The sequence below is a fragment of the Neoarius graeffei genome, chromosome 11 (assembly GCF_027579695.1).
Source record: "Neoarius graeffei isolate fNeoGra1 chromosome 11, fNeoGra1.pri, whole genome shotgun sequence".
Classification (NCBI taxonomy): domain Eukaryota; kingdom Metazoa; phylum Chordata; class Actinopteri; order Siluriformes; family Ariidae; genus Neoarius; species Neoarius graeffei.
Genome location: NC_083579.1, coordinates 26,179,172 through 26,200,462, shown reverse-complemented (window position 1 = coordinate 26,200,462; position 21,291 = coordinate 26,179,172). Strand labels below are relative to the sequence as shown.

Sequence of the window (21,291 nt, the reverse complement as noted above, 5' to 3'; positions counted from 1 at the left end):
GGCCATGGGATTAAAGTGAGCTGCATGGAATATGAGTTCCCTACGGCTCTTTGGCATTAACAACTGGGTTACTCGTTCCTTAGTTTGAGTGTCCTGTGTCACTCGGTACAATCTATCTTTAATAATGGCAAAATAGGGGAAGGTTGGTGCCGCGCTTGGCTGAAGAGTTTGACCATCGATTACTCTCACTTGGTCAAACGCATGCCGCAGAGTCTTGTCTCGCGACTGCTCTAACGGGAAATCCCCAAGGGACTCCCCAAGAGAGGGAGGAGGAGCGGAGTGCTCCTAACTCTGACACGGTGTTGACGCAGACGGCTCTGTGACAGCTTCTCCAGCCAATGCCACACCAGGATCTTCCCGTGACCTACTAGGGCAGGACCCACTACGTGTTAAATACTCCATTAATTCTTTAAATCCCAGCCAATCAGTACCCAAGATCAACGAGTGGGTAAGGCGAGGATTAACCGCCGCCTTCATTTTATGCGTTTGGCCCCGGAATAGAATCTGGACCAACACTAGAGGGTAATGGTGAACATCCCCATGCACATACAATACCTTCACCGCTTGTGCTCCCCCCAATGCCTCACCTTGCACCAGGCATTGGTGAATTGAGGTCTGATTGCAACCAGAATCCACCAAAGCGTGATATGTATCCCCTTGAATGCTCACCGGTACGCGATACGTTCCGGCCCGATCGGGGGTGGTTTCTGGCGTGTCGGGGATCCGGATGACAGCCCCCACCTCCCTTGCGGGGCTCTGACTCTGGAGACGCTCTGATTCCCCGCCGTGCCAGCACACCGGCCCAGGCTTTCCCTCTGCACTGGTGTTATGGGTGTCACTCACCTGAGGGGGAGACAACACAGACACAGAAGAGGGAGATGGGAGGACACTACGGGTGCGACGGGCCGGCTGGGAAGGAGCCAGCCGCCTCCGTGGCAGGGGAACAGCCAGCCGCTGCCTCCGTGGCAGGGGAACAGGGTGGGGAGGGGGACAAGAGACGGGGGGGAAGAGAGAGAAGAGAATCGAGGGGAGACGCCTCGTCTGCCTGCCGTCGGAGCCACCTTCAGATGGTCCTCCGCCAGCTCGATGGCTCATTCCAGTGACGCCGGGCGGTGACACTGGACCTATTCCGCCGTTCCTTCCGGAAGTTGAGAGATGAACTGCTCCAGTGCCACCAGATCGATGATCTCCTCGGCGTCGCGGTCTTCCGCCCTCAGCTACTGCTGGCAGGCGTCCCGGAGTTGCTGGCCGAATGCAAACGGCCGGCCGACCTCCTCCAGTGTCAGCGTCCGGAAGCGCTGACGGTGTTGCTCCGGGGAGCAGCCAAGCCACTGCAGGATGGCTTTCCTCAGGTCCGCATAGACCAGCCGGCTGTCAGCAGGGAGCTGCTGTGCTGTGAGCTGCGCCTCGCCAGTCAGGAGCGGGAGGAGGCGCGCCACGCGCTGCTCCAGCAGCCACCCCCACGCCTCGGCTGCTTGCTCAAAGAGAGCGAGGAATGCTTCTGGATCGTCCTGCAGTTCCATCTTCATGAGGGTGGTGGCAGCGGTGGCCGGCGGCCCTGCTGACGTGAGCTGGTGCCGGAATGCCTGGCGATCTTCCTGCTGGGCCAGCATCAAGGCTTCGAAGCGCTGCTGCTGCTCCTTCCGGAGGGTGATCAGCTCTTGATGCTGGTTCTGCTGGGCGGTAACGAGGGCAAGGATGAGCTCTTTGAACGGGGAGGACTCCATGGGGTGGTTCCCTTCTGTGCGTCCCGGGTTCCGGCACCACTGTAGTAATCCCCGATGTGGGTGGAGCACAGAAGCACAGCAGGCGAGAGTTCGTGGTCACACACACGCACTTTATTGAGCTTTTCAGCTTTCTTTCTTTCTTTCTTTCTTTCTTTCTTTCTTTCTTTCTTTCTTTCTTTCACTCACTCACTCACTCACTCACGCACGCATGCACACGTGTTGTGGTCGGGGAGCGAAAACCTCTTCTCTCCTCTCCCCCTCCCTTTATACTCCATCCCTGCAACAAACACACACACACACACACACACACACACACACACACACACACACACACACACAAATTGACATCAGGTGTATTGACCTAGCCACTTACCTTCCCTGACCCCGCCCTCCATTCACAGACTGCTGCTTGGCCATGCCCCCACTGCCACATTATCATTCTCAGATTCTCTCGAATAAATGCATGTTGAGTATGCATTGACTTGTGTCACCTCTGTCCTGCAACGGTACACTACCGTACATGTTCAGAGAAGAACCTACACATGAACTTTTACAAATTGATGTTTACACTTATTAAACACTTTTATCCAAAACTAAGTCCACATTGATCAATATCCAAGTGGAACTCAGTCCAACAGAGCTGTTAAAAGCGCTGACTGATGCAGTTGCTACATGAATATGTTTCCAGCAACAAGACAGAAACAAGAGCAAGATGCCAAGTTGTAAGAATAGAACATGTGACTTGGAAGTGCTGCATATATTAAATCATACAGCAGTCAGTCAAACCATGAATAATTTGGTCTTTCATGAAGAAAAATATGATATGAATACATAGTGGCTCATTTGTCGGAAAAAAAATATGTTACATGAGGGGCAATATATATATTAACTTCACAACACAGCTGGGCATCACACTAGTGCAGGGTGAATAATTCTGCAGTTGTAAAAGCAAAATTAAACCCTATTCAGAAGTGAATGTGGCCAGGATGCTAATTTTCTTCCATATGTTCAAGTTTAGCAGGCAGAAAACAAATGTTTCTAATGATTGCTGTGTGCAATCAACTGCAATCACTCTGACTAGTGATAATGATCTATTGTACATACACGGCTGTTGTTTTTCACAGGAAGAGATTGAAAGCCAGAAGCAGCACCATGAGGCCAGAATCATTGCCATCAAAGCTGAGGAGAAGCAGAAAATGGATAAAATTACTAAGGAGCTTGATCACAAGTGGACAGATGCTCTGAGGTACTGTAACCAGGATCCACATTGCAGAAATGTCTCAGAGATAATATACTATATGGCCAAAGGTTTGTGGACCATCACAGCCATATGTGAGACTTGCCCAAACTGTTGCCCCAAAAACGTTGGAATCACACAATTTTTTTTTTTTTTGGGGGGGGGGAGTGGAGGAGGATTGTCAGTGGCCTATGATCCTCTTTGGAACCACAGGGTTAAGTAAGTAAGTAATTCACTGGAACTAAGGGATCCAAACCTGTTCCAGCATGACAATGTACACAAAGTGAGCTCTATGAAGACATGGTTTGCCAAATTTGGAGTGTAAGAACTTGAGTGTCCTTCACAGCTCCCTGACCTGAACTCCACTGAACACCTTTGGGATGAACTGTAACCCCATCTAAAATCCAGGCCTCCTCACCTGACATCAGTGCCTGAGCTTATGAATGCTCATGTGGTTGAAGAGGCAAATCTCAACAGCCATGTTCCAAAATGTTGTGGAAAGCCTTCCCAGAGGAGTGGAAGTTAGGTGTCCACAAAACTTTGGTTTATATATTGTATATTACAATCCTTAAATAATGTGTACTGCATCAGGCCCCCCAGTTCAATCTTGAGCTCATGTTACTGTCCCTGTTTTCCCAGTATCTTTGTGGGTTTCTTCTGGGTTCTCCAGTTTCCTCCCACCTCCCAAAAACATGCTAAATTGCTGGCTATGCTAAATTGCTTAGCTAGGCTCTGAATCAACCATGACTCTGACCTGGGACATTAAAAGCCAGAATGAGTGTGAAGTAATTATTGTTTGCCAGCTGGTCCTTCTAACACTTGCATGCTAATGTGTGGTTCATCCCTATAAAGAAAAGGTAAAAGATTTTTGTAGTATGACCCTGATGTGGATAGAATACTAAAGTGCAGCAGGCAGGAAATGAGGTTCAGCACTGACTTTATTTTGCGGGCTCTTTTACTTTCACTTTTCAGCTTTTATACACACACACACACACACACACACACACACACACACACACACACAGGCATGTGCTCTGGTCAGGAGACAGATCCTCTCTCTTCACTCTCTCCTTCCTTTTCTACTCTCTTGTCACTGCAAAACACACAAACATAATGTTAATTGACAACAGGTGTACTGACTCTGCCATTCATCTTCCCTGGCCCCACCCTCCATTCACAAACTGACACTCAGCCACGCCCCCACTGCCACATACCCCCACTGCCCAACTCAGGCCAGGGAGCCATCTGTCCTGCAGTGGACCCCCCCCCCCTCCCCAACGGGACAGGAAGTCCACCATGACCATCTGCACTCCTGTCCTGTGGACCACCTCAAATTTAAATAGCTGGAGGGCGAGATACCAATGGGTGATCTCTGCATTGGCATCCTTCATACGGTGGAGCCACTGGAGGGACGCGTGGTCCGAACAGAGGTTGAAAGGGCACCCCAGCAGGTAGTATAGGAGAATGGGGACCAGGCACATCTTCTCGATGGTGCTGTACTTACTTTCACGCATCAAGAGCTCACGATTTATGTCCAGCATCGGAAGTTCCTCACCCTCCACCTTCTGGGACAGAATGGCCCTCAGCCCTCTGTCTGATGTTCAAGGTTCAAAATCACTTTATTGTCCCCTAATGGGGCAATTTGTTGTGCAGTAGATAGTATACAGCTCACACACAATCTCACACACACACACACACACACACACACACTAAAAACACTAAACAATCAATAAATAATAATCAATAATAAAAACAAAAGAATCCAAAAGTATGAGTGGGGGGGCATGTGTTATCTATGGTTCTTTGTGGAATTTAAGAGTAAAGTGGCTATAGGTACAAAAGAGTGTTTATATCTGTTGGTTTTGAATTGTGGAAGTTTGAAGCATGATCCAGATGGCAACATCTGGAATTCGGCCTGTAAGGGATGAGAATTATTTGACAGAATAGATTCAACCCTTTTTAGCATCTGCTTCTGATAAAGTTCCTCTAGGCCTTTCTGCTTAGAACCTATAATACGGCTACTCACATTAATTATCTTAGGAAGATAATTTTTTTTGTTTTACAGTGATAGGCCCATACCAACAGATTAAGGAGAAGGTGACCACTGACTCAACAAAGGACCTATAGAAAAAGGTCATCAGGGTCCTGTCCAGGCCAAGTCAGAAAGATGACCATTGACTCTCACTCGCTGGTATTTATTAGTGAGGAAGTCTAGTATCCAGTCCACAAGGTTGGCATCCAGTTGGAACTGATGCAAGAGCTTCTCAACCAGCAGGTGGGGCTGGATGGTGTTAAAGGCTGACAAAAAGTCCACAAACAGTAATCTGGCATGATTTTTATTGCCCTCAAGATGTTTAAGGATGAGGTTAAGTACTGTTACAGTTGCATCCTGAACCCCTCTGTTGAGTCTGTATGCAAACTGTAGTGGGTTGAGGAAGCTGTTTGTTTTAAATGTCAGTTCTCTTTTGATCAGCTTTTCAAAGGACTTCATCACAAGTGACGTAAGGGCTATAGGTCTGTAGTCATTTAAAGTCTTGGGGTAGCTATTCTTGCAACAGGGACTATAGTTAACTGTTTCCATAGGTCAGGGACCTTCTGTTGGCACATGGATTGATTGTGTCCATCTGCAAAATAAAAGGGAGAGAGAAGTCAGGGGAGCATAGAAGTGTCCCTCCACACAGTGCAGCTTTTACCTTGGTGAAGGCCTGTTGGCACTGCTCTGTCCACTGGACCGGATCTGGTGCCCCCTTTTTAGTGAGATCAGTCAGCAGGCTGGCGATGTCTGAATAATTAGGTATGAACCTGCGATAATAGCCAGCCAGCCCCAGGAACTGTCTCACCCCCTTATTGGTCTTGGGCCTTGGGCAGGCCGCAATCACTGCAGTCTTGTCAATTTGGAGATGCACCTGCCCATGACCCAAGTGGAAACCCAGATACCGTACTTCCACCTGCCCAATTGCACACTTTGTTGGGTTAGCTGTGAGACCCGCATGTCTCAGCAACTCTAGGATAGCCTTAAGGTGTTCTTGGTGCCGCGGCCAATCATTGCTATATATAATTAAGTCATCAAGGTAGACCACTGCATAGGTGGTGTGGGGGTGAAGGATCTTGTCCATGAGCCACTGGAATGTGGCGGGAGCCCCAAACAACCCAAACGGAAGCGCGACAAATTGGTGTAATCCAAACGGTGAAGAAAAGGCCATTTTCTCTCAACATAGAGGACCACCAGGCTGCTCCAGTCACTGTGTGACTCCTTGATTATGCCTATGTAGAGCATGGCCTTGAGTTCATCCTGAACCACCTTTTTTTGTGTTCAGGTAAGCAGTAAGGGTGGCTATGCACCACTACCCCCAGGGGCATTTCGATGTGGTGTTCTATGAGGTTAGTGCGGCCAGGAAGGGGCAAGAATATGTCGGAAAACTCCTCTTGCAACTTGGCAACTTCTGTGAGTTGGGTTGGGGAGAGGTGGTCTCCACAAGGAACCGAAGCAGTTTGGGTTGCTGCTGTGGTTGTTTTTATCTCTGGCCCCAGCTCTGCCTTCTCTGGAACTACAGACCCCAATGCCACAGGGACCCCCTCATTTCAACGTTTTAATAGGTTGAGGTGGTATGTTTGCAGTGCCCCTCCCCTATGTGTTCGCCTCACCTCATAGTCAATGCCCCCAATTCACCGTGTGACCTCAAAGGGCCCTTGCCACTTGGTGACTAACTTGGAGCTCGAAGTAAGCAATAATAAGAGCACATTATCTTTATTTAATTTATATATGATATTATAGTTCTCTGTATTTTTACATGAGCTTACAGAAGGAAAACACATTTGATGCAGTCCAATAACTTTCATTCACTGTGACTATTTTAAGAAATTATAAACATTCTTCTAAAGCATCACTTGTGTTATTTTCTGTGGGTCTCTGTATGTATACAATATTCAGGCATGAGATTTTTCAGCTAAAAATCTGATTTAAGACTTCCCTTTCATTGTTATTATATTAAAATTCAAGACGAGTATTATTTCAGATTTTTCACTCTGAGCTATCTCATGCGGGGCGGCACGGTGGTGTAGTGGTTAGCGCTGTCGCCTCACAGCAAGAAGGTCTGGGTTCGAGCCCCGTGGCCGGCGAGGGCCTTTCTGTGCGGAGTTTGCATGTTCTCCCCGTGTCTGCGTGGATTTCCTCCGGGTGCTCCGGTTTCCCCCACAGTCCAAAGACATGCAGGTTAGGTTAACTGGTGATTCTAAATTGACCGTAGGTGTGAATGTGAGTGTGAATGGTTGTCTGTGTCTATGTGTCAGCCCTGTGATGACCTGGCGACTTGTCCAGGGTGTACCCCGCCTTTCGCCCGTACTCAGCTGGGATAGGCTCCAGCTTGCCTGTGACCCTGTAGAACAGGATAAAGCGGCTAGAGATAATGAGATGAGATGAGCTATCTCATGCCTGATACATGAATCCCATAACCTATAGTAATTGATAGAACAATATCAACAATTCAAAAACTCTTTAATTGTATAAATTTCAAATGGTTTGCAATTAATTGGAATCCACTGTTTTTATCATTTCAACCATGCATCATACCCTCCTCAAACTGAAAATGTCATTCACGCACTTTTCTCCCCCATGAGAGTTTTGAAAAGTTGGCAAGTATGGTGTTGTGGATCAGCCTGTGCATGGAACTCATCATCATCACTTTCATTGCTTTCCAGTGTTGTCAGTGGAATTTCTGTTTGTTGTTTCAGAAGCTTGAAGTATGACTGGTTTCTTGTGATGACGTGGTCATGTCTCTGGGCCGTGATCATGGTGCCTTTCACAGCTGTGACTTTGTAGGGCTTGGGGTTGAATGGAGTTACAAGTTTGCCTGTCTTCTTCTGATGTACGAGTACAACGTCTCCTGCCCTTAGTTTGTGCTGTGATGCGTTCCTCCTTTGTGGTGCAGTGCATCATCATCTGCAGGGGAAAAGATGGTAGGAAGTCTGATGGACATGGGGCTCCCATAGAGCAGTTCAGCTGGGGAGCGATTAATCATGAGGTGAGGAGTAGCTCTGTAGTTTCTTAAAAACTTGTGCAGCTCTTGTTTCCATGGTTTACCGTCAGCTGTTGCAGTATGGACTGCCTTGGTCAGGGTTCTCATGAATCTCTCCACTTCCACATTGCCTTGTGGCCAGTAGGGAGTAATTTTCCTGTGGTGGAACCCAAGATATTGTGCAAAGTCTGAGAACTCTTTGCCAGAGAATGGAGAGCCGTTGTCCGATTTTAATTCTATTGGTATACCAACTGTTGAGAAGACCTTGTCAATGAGGGGGATTGTCTTGTTTGCAGAGATAGATGACATGATCTTAACAAATGGAAACCTGGAGTATTCATCCAGAATGACTAAGAGGTAGTCACCTGATGGGAAGGGTCCACAGAAATCCAGCGTAACTTTCTGCCAGGGACCTTGTGGGAGTTCTGATATTTGCAGTGGCTGGTGCTCTGTTTTATGAGTGGATGATTGACAGGGAGTGCAGTGGGAGATCAGTTGCTCTGCCTGTTTGTCTAGTCCAGGAAACCAGACCTTCTCTCTAAGTAGCTGTTTTGTCTTAACAATGCCTTGATGACCTTCATGTGCAAGGGCAAGTGCTTTGGCCTGCAGCATTTTAGGCATGACTAGCCTGTTTCCTCGAAGAATGAGAGTTCCTTCATCGAGGGCACTCAGTTCATTCCTAACATTGTAGAATGCTTTGAGGGACGACCGATCTATGTCCACTGGGGCATTGTCATGCAGATTCTCCCAGTTGCCTGACCGAATGACCCTAGCCAGGTACTGAAGTAGCGGATCATTCATAGTCTCGGTTTTGACTTCCTGCAGAGTCATTGCTTTGGGCACGGCATGGGTTGCAATGAAATGGATGTGCATTTCTGTGTCCTATATCATCTGTGACCATGGGAGTGCGAATGCTTTGCGGATGACGATACATGTAGTCTGCAGGGTTTGTTTTTCCCACCTTGTGGATGACCTTGAACTTGTAAGGCTGAAGTCAGAGAGCCCATCTCTCAATTCTGGCAGGTGGTCTGGACTTAGGGTTGTTAAAGATGAGTTCCAATGGTTTATGGTCTGTGATCACGTTGAACTGAGCACCATAGAGATATAGATGGAAGTGTTCACAACTCCAGACTATTGCAAGGGCTTCTCTCTCAGTTTGTGAGTACCTTTGTTTGATTGGTGTGAGTGCTCTGCTGGCATATGCCATGAAGTACGTTTTGTGAGTCTTTTTGTCAGTTTGTGTGAGCATAGCACCCAGACCAACCAGGCTAGCATCCACAATGATGTTTGTTCCTCTGTTCTGATGGAAATAGTTCATCACTGGGTGATCACCAAGTCTGGCTTTGAGGGCATTGAATGCCTCATTGTGTTTTTTTTTACCCAGAACCATTCTGTATCTTTCTTTGTGAGTTCACACAGTGGCTGAGTGATTGAGTAGAAGTCAGGAATGAAACGTGCACAGTAGTTTGCCATTCCTAGAAGGCTACATACTTCACTTGGGTTATGAGGAGGAGACATGGTTGCCTCAACCTTCTTTGGGTTGGGTGAGACACCATCTTTTGAGAAGATATAGCCATAGAACTCCAGGGATGTTTTGTGGAATTCACACTTTGCTTTGTTGGTTCTTCTGGCATGGTGCCATAGATCAGGATGTCGTCACTGAAGTTTCTGATTCCTGGAATGCCATGGAGCACATTCTGGATGGTGTGTTGGAATACTTCAGCTGATGATGAGATCCTGAAGATGAGCCTGGTGTATCTTCTTAGTCCGGCGTGCGTTGAGAATGTTGTAATGCATCATGACTCAGGTGCAAGTTCCAGTTGATGATATCCTGCATTGAGGTCCAGTTTTGAGAACATGGTCACACCATTAAGATCATGTATAATGTCATCCACTGTTGGAGAGATGTGTGTTTCTCTGAGCACAGCAGTGTTGGGTAGACGCATATCTATGCAGATGCATATTTTATCTGGATTCTTGGGCTTTGGCATCGCTACAATAGGAGACACCCATGGTGTTGGACCTTCTACTTTCTCAATGATTCCTTGGTCCTCTAAGAGCTAAAGTTCCTGTTCCACCTTTTTCTGAATGTGAAAGAGAATGCGGCGATATGGCTGTTTCACGGGAATTACACTTTGGTCAATGTGAAGCTTGACCTGGAAATTTTTCAGTTTTCCAATGCCAATTGTGATGGCTGGATAGCGAAGCAGAAGCTGGTCAGCCATGGACAGATCAGGCATCATGGACTTGGTTGCGCACACTACCTGTATTAGTCCAAGTTCAGATGCAGTCATGTGACTGAGCAGGGATCCATGATGACCTTGTACAACATAGAATACAGCACGTGTAGTCTTACTATTGGTGGATACCTCAGTGGTTGTCTTCCCGAGGAGGGTTAGCGGTGTCTGTGTGCCATAAGATAAGATTTTCTTATTGGACCACTCAAGTGTGACATTTGACTTGGCTTTCTGATAAGTGTTCTCGTCCAACAGATTAACTGAGGCTCCCGTGTCAATAAGAACCTCAGCAGGGTTGCCAGCGATCCATATTTTTGTCATTGGTTGTCTCACTGTCTTTGTGTCTCGTGTGACCTAAACATATTCGTCATCTGTACTTGAGTTGTCTGTGGTGACATCACCTACCGGAGTGGCTTCACCTTCATTTGTTTGAAGTGTTCTCACGCTCTCACGTTGGTGGTCTCTTTGTTCATTTTGTGTCAGTTTCTGTGTGAATTGTTTTCGTTGTTCTGTGAATGGCTTTGATAGGCAGCAACGAGCAAAATGGTTAAGTTTACCATGCACCTTGCATGTGAGTCCTCGCGCTGGGCATGCTGACTGGCCACCCTGATGAGGAAATGTACCTCCACAGTTCCTGCATATTGTTTTTTCTTTCCTCTCTTGTGTAGGTCCTGTCTGTTGTTGATGTGTATCAGCCCACTTTCTGTTTCTTGTATTTGAAATTGCGGCAACCCGTTCATGCTCATTTTGGTTTTCCATGCCTGACACCTGCATTTCAGATATCTCGAATGCCCTAGCAAGGTCAAGAAGGCCTTTAAGAGTTAGGTCTCCATCTCTAAGCGCTCTCCTCCTTAACCGTGATGAGGTGCAACTGAGTATGATTTGTGATTTTATTTCCCTGTCCACATCAGAAAATTCACAGGTCTGGGCAAGTTGTCTTAATCTTGTAGCATAAGCATCAACTGTTTCACCTGGATCTTGCCTTGACTGGCAGAAGACATAAATTTCATATTCAACATTGTGACTAGGCTGAAAGTAATCTTTGAGTAACTTACCAGCTTTATTGTAGTCATTGAGTGCGCCTTTTTCTGGGAATATCTCAAATACATCCTGCACTTGCTCCCCTGCATAGTATAAAAGCATAGCTCTTTCCGTGTTTTGCCAGTAATCCCCATTGCAATCAGGAAAGTTTCAAATCTCTGCATCCATTTCTTCCATTTGGTAGCTAGTGCAGCAGGCTCAGTGTTTAGATCAAAACAGGGAAAAGAAGGCAGTTCCCACCAGTAGCCATGTTTGATACGGTAGCTGACAGCGAATTTATAAATGTATTTATTTGGCTATTTATTTATTTATTTATTTATCTATTTCGATTTGTTTTCCTCCAGATATCATGTAAAGTTGGCTTAGTTTGCTGGAGTAATTCATTTTTTTCAGCCAGTTGCTACAGTTAATTTTTTTTCAGTATTATCAGTCCAATGATCATTTTTATATTTGCAATAATGACCTTGCTTAACAGTTCAAACGTTCTTTTATGAGATTACTTTTTGACATGCATGTGTTTCGTTGTAGTCACGTCCCTTCACTTTGTTAGCTGATGAGGGCAATCTCCAGTGTGCAGCTTCTCATTCACAACAGGTGCCGTTTTGCAGGAAAAATAAGAAGTCGTGCGAGGATTCTTTTCAGTGATTATGCTGCATCCTCGTCGCCAGTGTAATGATTCAATGTCCGCTCAAAGGATATTAAGTTCAAATGTTTACTGAATGATTATTGCAGTAACTTACAAGAAATAACATCAGGCTTGCTGTAGCATTCTCAGGCCAACACAGTCACCCTACAGATCTGGGCGCATGACTTCCTGGTCGTGACATCACCACTTCTCTTAAAGCGGTACACTACAGACACTAGTGAATATTCATGAACATACCCATGCACACACAAAACCTCCACCACTTGTGCTCTCCCCAATGCCTCACCTTGCGCCAGGCTTTGGTGGACTGAGGTCTGATTACAGCCAGAATCCACCAACACATGATATGTATCCCCTTGAACACTCACCGGTATACGATACGCTCCACCCCAATCGAGAGTGGTCTGTGGCACATCAGGGATTGGGACCACAGCTCCAACCTCCTTCACAGAGCACTGGCCCTAAAGATGCCTGGGTTCCCCACAGCGCCAGCATACCGGCTCAGGCTTCACCTATGCACCGGCATTGTGGAAGTCAGTCACCTGGGAGGGAGAAGACACAGACACAGAAGGGGAAGACAGGAGGACACCATGGGTGCAGTGGGCCGGCTGGGGGGGAGCCAGCCCCCACCTCCGCGGTGTGGGGAATGGGGTGGGGACGGAAAGAGGAGAGAGGGGAGGAAGGAGGAAGAGAAAGAAAAAGAGAAGAAGTGGCAGGTCTGCCTGCTGCTGGAACTGCTGTCAAATGGTCCTCTGCCAACTCAATGGCTTGGTTCAGCGATGCTGGGCAGTGACACTGGACCCACTCTGCTGTTCCTTCCGGAAGTCGCACGATGAACTGCTCCAATGTCACCAGGTTGATGATCCCCTCAGCGTTGTGATCATCCACCCTCAACCACCGCTGCCAGGCATCCCGGAGCTGTTAGCCAAATGCAAACGGCCGGCTGACGTCCTCCAATATCAGCGTCCGGAAGTGTTTGGTGATGTTGTTCTGGGGAGCAGCCGACATGTTGCAGGATGGCTCGCTTCAGGTCTGCATAGATGAGCCAACTGTCAGCAGGGAGCTGCTCCACGGCGAGCTGTGCTTCTCCAGATAGTAGAGCCAGCAACAAGGCTTCAAAGCGTTGTTCCTGTTCCTTTCGGAGGGTGATCAGTGCTTGGTGCTGGCTTTGTTGGGCAGCAGTGAGAGCATGGATCAGGTCCTTAAGCAAGGAGGACTCTATGTATGGGCCGCTTCAGTAGCCCAGCTTTCAGTACCACTGTAGTATGACCCTGATGTGGGTGGAATACTGAAGCGCAGAAGGTGGGAAATGAGGTTCAGCACTGACTTTATTTTGTGGGCTTTTTTCTTTTACTTTTGCTTTTCAGCTTTCTCACACACACACACACACACACACACACACACACACACACACACACACAGGCATGTGCTCTGGTCATGAGAGAGATCCTCTCTCTTTGCTCTCTCCCTCCTTTTCTACTCTCTGTCATCACTGAAAAACACAGAGACACAACATTAATTGACAACAGGTGTACTGATTTTTCCACTCACCGTCCCTGGCCCCACCCTCTATTCATAAACCGATGCTCAGCCATGCCCCCACTGCCACAATTTTCTTTTGGATGTTGATGTTAAAGGAGATATGCAGAACTATAGCCTCACTTTTTGTTTATAAATGTCTTGAGACCTCAAGAATGGCATAGGAATAGTTTTAAGCATTAACAATAAATCTAATATATTAATTTTTATGATTAAAATGATTCATATAGGTAGTGGTCTGAGTGAATGACCTTGGCATCTGTGACATCACAGCAGGAAGGCTATCAGTCTCATCACCATTTTCACTATACTAAAACACAGAGCTAACTGCAACTTCGATCTTCCATTTTGAGCTAATTTATCACCATGCCATGTAGATGTGTTGCTGGTGGGTGCAGCAACACGACAGAAGGTGGATTTAAGTTGCATTCATGGCCCAAGAATGTTCAAACTGCAAAGATTTGGACACATTTTGTGAGAAATTCACGGGCACATTTTACTGATGGCTTGTACGAAACCTCTGATCTGTTAAGGAGCGTTGGCTATGAGCCCATATTGAAAGAGAGTGCAGTACCAACAATTAAAGGAAAAGAAAACTACAAGAAAAGGAAAGTAAGTTCAGTTGCACCAGTTCTCCTGGAGTGTGAGCCGTGCAGTAATGGCGGAGTACTCAGTATGGAGAAAATGGAGAATGAGTGGACCAGTCATCAGATTTCTCTGCTGGAAATGCTTCTTTTTTTTCCCCACACTGGATATGCTTGCCTCAGCAGTAATATCTCGCCCTTACGTGGAAGAAGCGAAAGAACGAAGAACTTAACGAAGAACTGAAAGTCAGATTGTTTCAAAACAATTGGCCACAAGATCAACCTTCAAGAAGCGAGAACACAGATGGGTAAGATGCGACTCTCATTTGGTTACATCACAACATAAACAACACTCGTTGTTTACCTGCATTTAGATTAATACAGGGCTTTTCAAAGTGTGGGGCGCGCCTCCCCTGGGGGGTGCCAGAGTTCTTCAGGGGGGACACAACATGAGGCAACATGAACCAGAATAAGTTACTATTGCGGACATTTAGCGAACTTCAGCTAGCCTTTGCCAGAGACAAAATGGATCGATTTTTAGTACCTAAAGCTACAGTGAGTGAGGAGACAGAGTCTGGGCCAAGCAAAAAAACCAGACCCTCCAGGATTTCGCGATGTTGCGATTTGCAACTTCAACGCAAATTCAACCAATCCCTGCAAATTCAGGGTGGTGTTGCAATTATATCCAATCACCGCAACCTTCCCGCAAATTTGACCAATCGTTAGCGTCGTCTTGAGGTGACGTCGACAAACTACCTTCCGCCTTACTTCCATGTATACGTTCAAGAGAAGCAGCATGCGCGCAGTGTTGCCAGATTGGGCAGTTTCAAATGCATTTTGGCGGGTTTTGAACATATTTTGGACTGGAAAATGTCAGCAGTATCTGGCAACATTGCATGATGTGCGAGTCAGTGTTTATATAGGCTTAAATTCTGTTACTGAAAGTGTGTTATGTTTACAGTGAAGGACTGTGTGCACTTTACATTATTTTTTACTTAATACAAGAAATTAATGGATGCCAACATTTTTGCCAAAATGGTATTTTATTTTCTATTGTTTAGGCAGCTTCAGCATCATACTGTGAGATTCTGTTCAAATTGTTGTTGTTTTTTTTCTTCTATGAAGCCTGAGCCATTTATTTTATTAGTTTATAATTATTGTTTAATTTAGTCTTCAGGAGAGACTGCCTGCACACAGTACTAGTATTAATAGTGTTTTTTTTTTCTTACAGTACATGAAAGCTGAAGCATTTATATTATATTTTAAGGTAACTTCATGTTGTGCTGTGAGGTTCTATGCACTTTAACTTTTGAACCAACAGGTGCATTTGGAGGGCGGCACGGTGGTGTAGTGGTTAGCACTGTCGCCTCACAGCAAGAAGGTCCTGGGTTCGAGCCCCAGGGCCGGCGAGGGCCTTTCTGTGTGGAGTTTGCATGTTCTCCCCGTGTCCACGTGGGTTTCCTCCGGGTGCTCCGGTTTCCCCCACAGTCCAAAGACATGCAGGTTAGGTCAACTGGTGACTCTAAATTGACCGTAGGTGTGAATGAGTGTGAATGGTTGTCTGTGTCTATGTGTCAGCCCTGTGATGACCTGGCGACTTGTCCAGGGTGTACCCTGCCTTTCGCCCGTAGTCAGCTGGGATAGGCTCCAGCTTGCCTGTGACCCTGTAGAAGGATAAAGCGGCTAGAGATAATGAGATGAGATGAGGTGCATTTGGATAAGTAAAGCCTATTTTTCTGCATTTTTGTAGTCCTGGTAATTTTTATATTGGTAAAGTTGTTTATAGGACCATTTCTCAGTGTCTTTTTGTTTTTTTAATCAATAGTTTTTCGGTAATAACTTAATATTTAACATATTGAATTTGAATTGAATTGAATTTATTTATTTATTTCGAACATGTATAAAAATGTATGTAACTATTTGTACATACAAAAGAAAGAAAACGAGAAAGTGACAAAAAAAGAATAAATAAAATAACATAAAGAGCTAAGACATTACAATACACCGCACATTGTTCGAAAAAGGAGTGGGAAGAAGTACAACACTTTTTTTAATTTCCCACCCCTTTTTAACTACCCCGAAATCCAAACTACATCAATACACCCATAAAAATATATACCATATATACACTTCATGAATATCTATATAAATATATAATTACAAAAATAAATATATACTACATAATAAATATATATAAATCTCCTTCTCACCCCCGGCGGGGGGGTGGTATCCATGTCATCCTCAAGCTCGGGTCCTCTACCAGAGGCCTGGGAGTTTGAGGGTTCTGCGCAGTATCTTCGATGTTCCTAGGACTGCGCTCTTCTGGACTGAGGCTTCAGATGTTGTTCCTGGGATTTGCTGGAGCCACTCTCCCAGTTTGGGGGTTACTGCCCCAAGTGCCCCCACTACCACGGGGACCACGCAACCCTTGACCTTCCACATCCATTCCAGCTGCTCTTTCAACCCTTGATACTTCTCAAGTTTCTCATGTTCCTTCTTCCTGATGTTGGCATCAGCTGGGATCGCCACATCTATCACCACCACCCTCTTCTGCTCTTTGTCCACCACCACTATGTCCGGTTGGTTAGCCAGGATCTGTTTGTCACTCTGGAAGCTGAAGTCCCACAGAACCTTGGCCCTGTTGTTCTCAGCCACCTTCTGTGGTATGGCCCATTGGGACTTGGGTACTTCTATTCCATACTGGTTGCAGATGTTCCTGTATACTATCCCAGCCACTTGGTTGTGCCTCTCCATGTACGCTGATCCAGCTAGCATCTTACACCCTGCTACTATGTGCTGGACTGTTTCAGGGGCTTCTTTGCACAGTCTGCATCTTGGGTCTGATCTACTCTGGTAGATCCTGGCCTCTATGGCTCTTGTGCTTATGGCCTGTTCTTGTGCTGCCATGATTAGTGCCTCTGTGCTGTCTGTCAGTCCTGCATTATCCAGCCACTGGTAGGATTTATTGATATCAGCCACTTCCTCTATCTGACGGTGGTACATGCCATGTAGGGGTTTGTCCCTCCAGGTTGTCTGTTCCTCCTCCTCCTCTGCACTCTCATCAGGGTTCTGCTGCCTGAGACATTCACTTAGCAGTTCATCCTTTGGGGCCATCTTTCTGATGTATTCTCAGATTTTCGATGTTTCATCCTGGACCGTGGTCTTGACGCTCACTAGCCCTCGGCCTCCCTCTTTCCGCTTAGTGTATAGTCTCAGGGTGCTGGACTTGGGGTGGAACCCTCCATGCATGGTGAGGAGCTTTCTAGTCTTGATATCTGTGGCTTCTATCTCCTCCTTTGGCCAGTTTATGATACCAGCGGGGTATCTGATGACTGGTAGTGTGTACATGTTGATGGCTCGGACCTTGTTCTTACCATTCAGCTGACTTTTCAGGACCTGCCTTACTCTCTGGAGGTATTTGGCTGTGGTTGACTTCCTTGTGGCCTCTTCATGGTTTCCATTAGCCTGTGGGATGCCAAGGTAGTTGTAGCTGTCTTGGATATCACCTATGTTGCCCTCTGGTAGGTCAATCCCCTCAGTCCAGATCATCTTGCCTCTCTTTGAGACCATCTGGCCACACTTGTCCAATCCGAATGACATCCCTATGTCATCGCTGTAGATCCGGGTGGCATGGATCAGCGAGTCTATTTCTCGCTCGTTCCTGGCATACAGCTTGATGTCATCCATGTAGAGCAGGTGGCTGATTGTTGCCCCACTACGGAATCGGTACCCGTAACCGCTCTTCGTGATGATCCGACTGAGGGGGTTCAGGCCTATGCAGTGGTGATAGCGCATCTCCTTGGTATATGCCGCACTTGATGTTGACTTGGGCAATGGGTTTTGAGTTGGCCTCTAGGGTTGTCTTCCACATTTCCATTGAGTTCTGGATGAAGGTCCTTAGGTTCCTGTAGTCAATCCAGGCAATGCACAGGTTGGTCTGTCTCTTCTTACAGTCTCGGGCGACTGTTCTATCGACCAGTAGCTGGTGCTTGGCTCCTCTGGTGTTACTGCCAATTCCTTTCTGTGCCTCGCTCATGTATTATGACATGCTTACTCATTTTTGCCTTCCATGTTGTGCAGAGACAGGTAATTGGCCGGTAGTTGGATGGGATGGGTCCCTTCTGGGGGGTCCTTCATGATTAGGACTGTCCTGCCTTGGGTTAGCAAGTTAGCTTCTTCAGCCAGTACGTATGGATCATATCGGGGCCTCGTGCTGTCCAGCTCTTCATCTTTGACACTCTTTCTTGGATGTCTGCCATTGAGATGGTTACTGGTTCTTGTTCTGGGAGGTTGCTGTGGTCAGCTCTTAGGTCCACTAACCATTGGGCATCGGTGTTGTGTGATGCCTTTCTTTCCCATATGTCTTTCCAGTATTTTTCCACCTTGGTGGGTCTGACCGGTTGTTGTTTCCCTGCCACTGAGAGTACACCTTGGCTGTTTGCCTCTCCCTCCTTGGTGTATCTCTTCAACCGGGTGGCCAGAGCTGTTAGTCGCTGTTTTGGCAGTTTCGAGCGCCTCTGGTATGGAGAGTGAGTTGTACTTTCTGTAGTTCAGCTAGCTCCATGCTGCTTTTATCTTGGCCTCTAATCGTCTCTTCCATGGTGGATACTGTTTATGTCCCGAGCCCACCTTGTGTCCAAGCATCTCCATGATCGCAATCTCCATTACTGTTGCTGTATCAGCTGTCTCAGTGATGGTTCTTGTGGAGATTGTCTTCAGAGCAGCATTCACATCTACTAGTAGATCTTCTTTCTTCTGAAATCAGGTTTCCAGTTTCCAGATTTCGATTACTGGGCTAATAGCTGTTTCTTTGTTAATTTCTTGATTGTGGGTTTCGAAATATCCAATGGTCCCACATTCACTGCATGTATCCCCTCTCTCTGGGATTGCTTGTATAGTAGCATTCCAGCAATTCCATATTTTCTGTCCTCATCCATCGATGTCTTGTTCCAGTAGCCCATTTCTCATCAGTTTGCCCTGGTTCCCTAGCAACTGACGCAGACCTTGTTGACCCGGGCGACGTCTGAGCCGGTATGACGTCTGAGCCGGCAGTCACTCGTTCCTGAGGTAGGCTGATATATCATGAGGGGTCTTGCCTAAGGACCCTTACTGGATGATGTTTTGCCCCGACCGGGATTCGAACCCCGATCTCCCATGTCGTACACATACATACATATATATATATATATATATATATATATATATATATATATACACACATATATATATATATATATATATATATATATATATATATATATGTGTATATATATATATATATATATATATATATATATATATATATACACATATATATATATATATATATATATATATATATATATATATATATATGTGTGTATATATATATATATATATATATGTATGTGTGTGTGTGTGTGTATATATATATATATATATATATATATATATATATATATATATACACATACATATATACATACATACAGTGGTGCTTGAAAGTTTGTGAACCCTTTAGAATTTTCTATATTTCTGCTTAAATATGACCTAAAACATCATCAGATTTTCACACAAGTCTTAAAAGTAGATAAAGAGAACCCAGTTAAACAAATGAGACAAAAATATTATACTTGGTCATTTATTTCTTGAGGAAAATGATCCAATATTACATACCTGTGAGTGGCGAAAGTATGTGAACCTCTAGGATTAGCAGTTAATTTGAAGGTGAAATTAGAGTCAGGTGTTTTCAATTAATGGGATGACAATCAGGTGTGAGTGGGCACCCTGATTTATTTAAAGAACAGGGATCTATCAAAGTCTGATCTTCACAATACATGTTTGTGGAAGTGTATCATGGCACGAACAAAGGAGATTTCTGAGGACCTCAGAAAAAGTGTTGTTGATGCTCATCAGGCTGGAAAAGGTTACAAAACCATCTCTAAAGAGTTTGGACTCCACCAATCCACAGTCAGAGAGATTGTGTACAAATGGAGGAAATTCAAGACCATTGTTACCCTCCCCAGGAGAGGTCGACCAACAAAGATCACTCCAAGAGCAAGGCGTGTAATAGTCGACGAGGTCACAAAGGACCCCAGGGTAACTTCTAAGCAACTGAAGGCCTCTCTCACATTGGCTAATGTTAATGTTCATGAGTCCACCATCAGGAAAACACTGAAAAACAATGGTGTGCATGGCAGGGTTGCAAGGAGAAAGCCACTGCTCTCCAAAAAGGACATTGCTGCTCGTCTGCAGTTTGCTAAAAATCACGTGGACAAGCCAAAAGGCTATTGGAAAAATATTTTGTGGACGGATGAGACCAAAATAGAACTTTTGGTTTAAATGAACAGCATTATGTTTGGAGAAAGGAAAACACTGCATTCCAGCATAAGACCCTTATCCCATCTGTGAAACATGGTGGTGGTAGTATCATGATTTGGGCCTGTTTTGCTGCATCTGGGCCAAGACAGCTTGCCATCATTGATGGAACAATGAATTCTGAATTATACCAGCAAATTCTGAAGGAAAATGTCAGGACATCTGTCCATGAACTGAATCTCAAGAGAAGGTGGGTCATGCAGCAAGACAATGACCCGAAGCACACAAGTCGTACTACCAAAGAATGGTTAAAGAAGAATAAAGTTAATGTTTTGGAATGGCCAAGTCAAAGTCCTGACCTTAATCCAATGGACCTGAAGCGAGCAGTTCATGTGAGGAAACCCACCAACATCCCAGAGTTGAAGCTGTTCTGTACGGAGGAATGGGCTAAACTTCCTCCAAGCCGGTGTGCAGGACTGATCAACAGTTACCGGAAACGTTTAGTTGCAGTTATTGCTGCACAAGGGGGTCACACCAGTAGGGGTGTAAATCACTGCCATCATGACGATTCGATTCAGTATCGATTTCTTAAGGCAACGATTCGATTATTTTCGATACTTAAGAATGCCCCACGATTCGATTCGATCCGATTCGATTAATTGGTTCGATTTTTTTTTTTTTACTTTACGGGCTAGGCTATATTTCAAATTTTAAATAAATCAACAGAAGCTGTAATATCAAATATTTTATTTGAGAAAGAATAGCAAATAACAAAAGTAACAAAGTAGTGCTCCACCTAAGCCTACTGTACACCTCATTCACCAAAAAAATGCACCTGTCTTAGCTATAGATACTGAAGGGCCTTTCTTAAGCCTTACATGAAAAAAGTATTTCACAAAATCAGTGCAATGACCGCAAAAGTGCACTACCAGAGAAATGTAACAAAAACATAGGTCTATACTTGCACT

The 21,291-nt window shown here is 45.5% G+C and overlaps 1 protein-coding gene across 1 annotated transcript in view; it reads left to right on the top strand.

The window, feature by feature from the left end:
• fam184aa (family with sequence similarity 184 member Aa) overlaps positions 1-21,291 on the top strand; it is a 160,342-nt gene that overhangs the window by 36,793 nt on the left and 102,258 nt on the right. The window contains exon 8 of the mRNA XM_060933674.1: positions 2,852-2,973. Coding sequence (XP_060789657.1) covers positions 2,852-2,973 — 122 coding nt within the window. The remainder of the gene's footprint in view (positions 1-2,851; positions 2,974-21,291) is intronic.